Raw genomic sequence first — 6,147 nt, forward strand, 5'->3', positions numbered from 1 at the left:
AATTAGGTTAATAAAAGTGGCTTGAATCTATGTGAATCTTTGATTCCTATCTTGAGAAATTTGATTGAATTTTGATTATGGATCTTTCCAAATTTGACCAAATTGATTCAATTTCCTTCCAATCTTTAAGTGCACGAAATTTGATTTGTTTTGGAGAATATTTGATGATCAAAATAGGTTCAAACCATATTTTTTATAAAATATTGGATTTTCTCTTTATTTATATGATTTTAATCCTTTTTAATTAGAATAAAAAAATCATAATAAATTAAATAAACCAAATATTTTCGTGGCAATACTATCTTGGGCTCTTGGATACTTGGGAATCATGATTGAGTCAAAACTATTTGGGCCCGTTTGCAAAATATTTTGAATTCCTTCATATTTTTCCCTCCAAAATAACTCAATTTTGACAAGACATATCTCCTTCAATTTTTGAGGTATGGAAGTGTTCTAGGACATTTTGGAAACCTTAGAGAGATCTCTAACCAATGTATTTGGTCTCATATCAAAATCATTTTCCATTTTTATTTTATGACCTTTTGAAAAACATGCCTTTTTGTTGACCTTTGAAAAGGACCTAGAATGTATGAAGCCATATCTCTTAAACCATTGACCTATGGGCTTTGATTCTTGGACCATTGGATAGGGGAATGAATTCCCTTCAAAATGAGCTTTGGCGGGAATTTTTCTGATGAAGTATGAATATTTGGTGAATTTTCAAAGTTTGGTTGACTTTTTCAGTTCATGCCCAAAATAGTAACCTTTGACTTTTGACTTTTCTGATCTTTCCTTGCATCATCATGATCAATCCTTGATCAAATGATGATTTTAGGGTTATGAGGATATTGTTGACCAAGTATCTTGAACTTTGACTGTATTTTGACTTGAAATGACTGTTTTGCCCTTGATAGTCGACTGTTGACCTAATCAGGATTTGAGGGACTAAATTTGCTCTATTTGAATTGGAACTTTATATGGAGATACTCTGGGATGTTAGTGACCCTATGGAACCACCTTGAGCCAGCCATTGATTCAATGATTTTCCTCTGAATTATTCAAACCCTAGTTTAGAACTTCTGTGTGGGAGACTGTGTTTTGGAGCTTTGTCTTTTGATTTGGTTTTGTGTATGAAAAATAGCATGGGCAAATTTTGGGGTATGACATATATATAGAAAAAAGAAATGTGGTACAAAAAGAGAAAAGAGAGGGGGGGGGGGGACTAGGCCAAAACCCTCTCAACCATAACTGAACCTGAAGAAAGGCAAACCTAGTCTATTCTTCACAAAATCTGCCCTCAAATAAAGGGGAATAAAGTTAAATTTAATCGAGTCTGTAATCGTAAGACCTAAGTTAGCGAGGGGATATGCACAACTATTTCCTTCTTTAAAAATATGAGAAACTATAAACGACATCTTCGAGGTTATATTAACACAATTAATCCATCTATTGCAAATTTGCCAAGGGACCAAAAAATGCGGCTTGAACGCGTTAACCACCGCCATCGAATCTGACTCCAGCCAAAGGTTATGCCAACCCTTCTCATTGGCGAACTCAATTGCCGACATAGCATCAGAGAGTTCAGCAATGAGAGAATTTGATAAACCCAAAAACTGAGCGAACGCACCCATAAAATTACCATTATGATTTCTAATAATACCGCCACAAGCGAAAATACCAGGATTGGTACGAGAAGCTCCGTCACAATTAATTTTGATCCAATTTCTCAGAGGAGGCTTCCAAAGAACTTCAATGATCCTCGGAGCTTTAGGCAGTTTAATAACAACTATGAAGGATTTCAGAAGTAAAAAATCATGCATGTTAAGATGAGAGACCACCTTTACATTATTGCCAGCCATTGAACAAGCCAACAAAATAGATGTAATGGAAGAAGAAATCGGGAGGAGTTTGTTATTAAATCTGTAACAGTTACAAACATACCAAATAGTTTTTAAAAGGAATGTAATTGCCACCTTCAAAACCAACAGCCCCTGCTCAGACCAAGACTTATGGAAGATCGTCCAAACATCGTCCCAATCTTTGATGACAAAAGGGATAGAGAAAGTCGAACGCAACCATGACCATAAGCTAGCTACATAATGGCAGCAGAAAAACAGATGCATATTTGTTTCTTTCTCACGCCGACAGAGACCACACATTAACCGTAAAGAAGCGTTTCTTCTCTTAAGCTGTTCGTCCGTCCCCAATTTCTTTTGAAATCATAAGCACCTTTGAGACTAAGATTTTCCGACGCAGAAGACTTCCAAATGCACTTATCTGGTCTGATATCAAAAGTAATATGAACTTTAAGAATTCAGACCTGTGATGAGGCCGGGAGAGAGCTAACACAATGATCCCAGTGCTGGTTCCTTATGAAATTGCTCACAAGCAGATTGTCGTCTAAGATGGTATCCCCCATTTCCTGCGCTAGTAGACTGCCGCACCAATTATAAACCAGGAGAAGGGCCCAAGGCTGGTCTGAAGAGAAAATATCCCAACAAAGTTTAAGATTCGCGGCCTCGTTGAGAGCAACCAGCGAGCGAATACCTAAACCACCTTCCGACAAAGGCTTACATACATTTTTCCAAGCAACAGTAACCATTTTACATTTAGAAATTTCTCCGCTCCAAATGAAATTTCAAGAGGCCCTCTCAATATCTCTAAGCAGAGCAACCGGCCAGGCGTAAATAGACAAAAAGTGAATAAGCATACCTTGGATTGTGGACTTAACCAATTCAACTCTCCCCGCCAAAGACAACAACGATCCTTTCCAAGAGGCAAGCTTACACAAGATCTTGTCTGCAATTGGTTGGAGATAAGTCGCTTTGGGTCTACCTTTGAAGATAGGAACTCCGAGGTATGAAAACGGGGCTGATCCAAAGTTAAAACCAGTAAGCTCTTTTAAAATATTAAGCCTCGAAGAAGACATTGAGCCTCCAAAAATCGATGATTTAGAGCAGTTAACCACTTGACCCGAAGCCTCGAAATAAATCAAAAAAAGGTTTGTGAGAGCTTTAATGTTAGAGATCTTGCCTTTGCAAAAAATGAATATGTCGTCTGCATATAACGTATGTGAAGGAACAAGAATACTTTTAGGACCTTTAATCAAATCAAGCAGCCTCGTAGAAACTAACTGAGAAATACTTCTACTGAACACATCTTCCACCAAACAGAAAAGAAACAGAGAGATGTGTTATTTAAAGCAGCCCCGTTGAAACTAACCGAGAAATACTTCTAACTTTAAATAGGTAAGAAATGTTATTTAAAAAAATATTAAGCTTCATTACAATAAAATATGAAATTAATATCATTGTTTAAAAATTGTTTTATTATTAAAAGCTAACACTCGTATTAATTTTAAAATTTATTTATAGAATTAATTTGTAAATTTTACAATATAATTTTATGAATTAATTCTAATCCTAACGTCAATATTAAAAAATATTTTATTTTTATTTCAGTTACACCTAAAGTAACACATTGAATTGTAGTAGTAAAGAATGGAGTGTGTTGAATTTTTTAGACTAACGTGCAAAGAAATTAAAGTATTTATTTACCTACTACTTTTTAACAAAAAGTTATTGAATTTTTTTAAATCTTATAATTTTTATAGCATTTTGAAATCTTAAATATCTACATTATACATAGTTTGAAATCTAAATTAAAAAATCTACAATAAATTATCATTTAAAAAAAATTGATTTTTTTAATTATTAAAATCGTCTCTTGAAATTCTATTCCAAATTTATTACTTATATTATTTTCTTAAATTTAAACATTCATATTCTGAATCAAAATTAAATTAAAAAAGAAATATGTATAACTTCCACGAAATGACGAAGTAATGGTTGCGGGCCGGAACGGGCGTGGACAAAAAGATTAAATTAATGACCTTCCATAGAATTTAACTTTTCTATAGAATTTTCGTCTGTAAATAGACCACAACAACACAACTTGCAAATAAATCAACAAACCGCGTCGTTCAGGTGACAATTCCAACTTAACTAGCTCGCTGCATCGTCCATTCACCGACACTCCACCCTCAATTCCCAGATCTGATCCGAAACTGAAAGGTTTATCGATGGACCGTTCTTCCTTTCAGTTTCTCTTTTCAATTTTCCTCTTACTTTCTATACTCCCTTCCTCTTTCTCCGAGATCCGTTTCTCCGAGATCCGAAACGACGACCGTCCCATCGTTCCGTTCGATCAATTCGGTTTCACGCACAACGGCCGCCTCGAACTCAACGTCTCCAAAATCTCACTCTCCAATTCCAATCTCGATCTCTCCAAGGTCGGGTTCTTCCTCTGCACTCTCGATTCATGGCTCCACGTTCTTCAGCAGCTCGAAGACGGTGAAATTAGGTGCGCTCTTCAATCGGATCTTGTTAAATCAGTTTACACGTTTAACTCTCTCAACGGTAAAGATTCGTTCAACACGCTTTACAATGAAACCGATGCGGATCAGTATAATCTCGTTTTCGCTAATTGTCATCCGCAGCAGCTTAGAGTTACTATGGATGTTGATTCCGCGATGTATAATCTTGACGGAAAAAGTAACGTCCGTGATTATCTGTCTGCTGGGAGAACCATTCTTCCTAGGGTTTATTTCTTATTCTCTTTGCTGTATTTTACTCTCGCTGCTGTTTGGATTAGTGTTCTTTACAAAAAACGGTTAACAGCGTTTCGGATTCATTATTTTATGCTTGCTGTTATCATTTTGAAGGCTATTAATCTGTTGTGTGAGGCGGAGGATAAATCGTATATTAAGCGAACTGGAAGTGCTCATGGTTGGGATATATTGTTCTATATGTTTAGTTTTCTGAAAGGGATTTCGCTTTTTACTCTTATTGTGTTGATTGGTACTGGTTGGTCTTTTCTGAAGCCGTTCCTTCAGGATAAGGAGAAGAAGGTTCTTATGATTGTGATTCCGCTTCAGATTGTTGCTAATATTGCTCAGGTTGTTATTGATGAGAGTGGGCCTTATGGTCATGATTGGGTTACGTGGAAACAGATTTTCCTCCTTGTTGATGTTGTTTGTTGCTGTGCGGTGCTGTTTCCGATTGTGTGGTCTATTAAGAATCTTCGTGAGGCGGCTAGGACTGATGGCAAGGCAGCTGTTAATTTGATGAAGTTGACACTCTTCAGGCATTACTATGTTGTTGTTATCTTTTACATTTACTTCACGAGGGTTGTGGTTTATGCGTTGGAGACTATTACTTCGTATCGATACTCTTGGACTAGTGTGGTTGCTGCTGAGTTGGCTACACTTGCTTTCTATATGTTTACGGGTTATAAGTTCAAGCCAGAGGCTCACAATCCTTATTTTGTCATTGATGATGAAGAGGAAGAGGCTGCTGCGGAGGCGCTGAAGCTTGAAGATGAATTTGAATTGTAATTTCACTGCAAAGAAATTGATACAGATTAAGGTTTTGCCGGAGTAGATAGATGGTTTAAGAAGTTGGTTGCTGCTCAGCAATGTTCAGGTTTCATCACAACGACAACTGCAAATTTTAATGTTACATTTTATGGGTATAGTAGTTGGTATTCATAAATCATTGTGCTATAAATATTTTAGACTCTTGTGTAGTACTGTGAACAATATATTCTGTCTAAGTATTCATACTGATATTTTGCAAACACTTTTTTTCTTGCCACAATTGCTTTTATTCTAATTATCTTTCAGCTTTGTACTTCTGTACGTGCAAATTCATGAATTTGCATTTAAATTTTTCAACCATTAGCTCTAGAGATGTAATTTTGTAGTAAGCATTATTAGTCAGTCATTGTAAACTTTCCAATCATATAATTGATATGCTTATTTAGAGATAGATGTAGGAGTACCATGTCGGCTGCTATGCTGAAGTAATTGTAGGGTAATGATTGTGATTCTTGAAATAATGAGAAATTCAAATCTTGGATATCTTGAGTTTCATATGGGGAAGCAGGGAGAGAATTGTCTGAAATAAATTACTGGACCCAAGCAGGATCTGTGGCATAGCCCTGTTCCACCCAAAAAGTTAATGCTTGTTGATAGACTAGGATTGTTGTGACATGTTGATTATGTTAGAGATGTGCGCTACTTGGTTAGGCAAGCATGTAGAATGTAGAAAGTTTATAGTATGAAGAAGCAAGGGTCACATAGATGAG

General features: G+C 36.1%; 1 protein-coding gene across 1 annotated transcript; it reads left to right on the plus strand.

Annotated features, from left to right (window-relative positions):
- The first annotated feature begins 3,917 nt into the window (after positions 1 to 3,917).
- On the plus strand, positions 3,918 to 5,639 carry LOC131661648 (protein CANDIDATE G-PROTEIN COUPLED RECEPTOR 7-like). Its single transcript, XM_058931252.1, has one exon. It carries the CDS (start codon positions 4,082 to 4,084, stop codon positions 5,393 to 5,395), a length of 1,314 nt encoding a protein of 437 aa, XP_058787235.1. The 5' UTR covers positions 3,918 to 4,081; the 3' UTR covers positions 5,396 to 5,639.
- The last annotated feature ends 508 nt before the right edge of the window (positions 5,640 to 6,147 follow it).

The sequence above is a fragment of the Vicia villosa genome, linkage group LG3 (genome assembly GCF_029867415.1).
Source record: "Vicia villosa cultivar HV-30 ecotype Madison, WI linkage group LG3, Vvil1.0, whole genome shotgun sequence".
Taxonomy (NCBI): domain Eukaryota; kingdom Viridiplantae; phylum Streptophyta; class Magnoliopsida; order Fabales; family Fabaceae; genus Vicia; species Vicia villosa.

Bases quoted from the DNA above. Each gene is read 5' to 3' on its own strand.
- LOC131661648 (XM_058931252.1), top strand. From the start codon at position 4,082: ATGGACCGTTCTTCCTTTCAGTTTCTCTTTTCAATTTTCCTCTTACTT.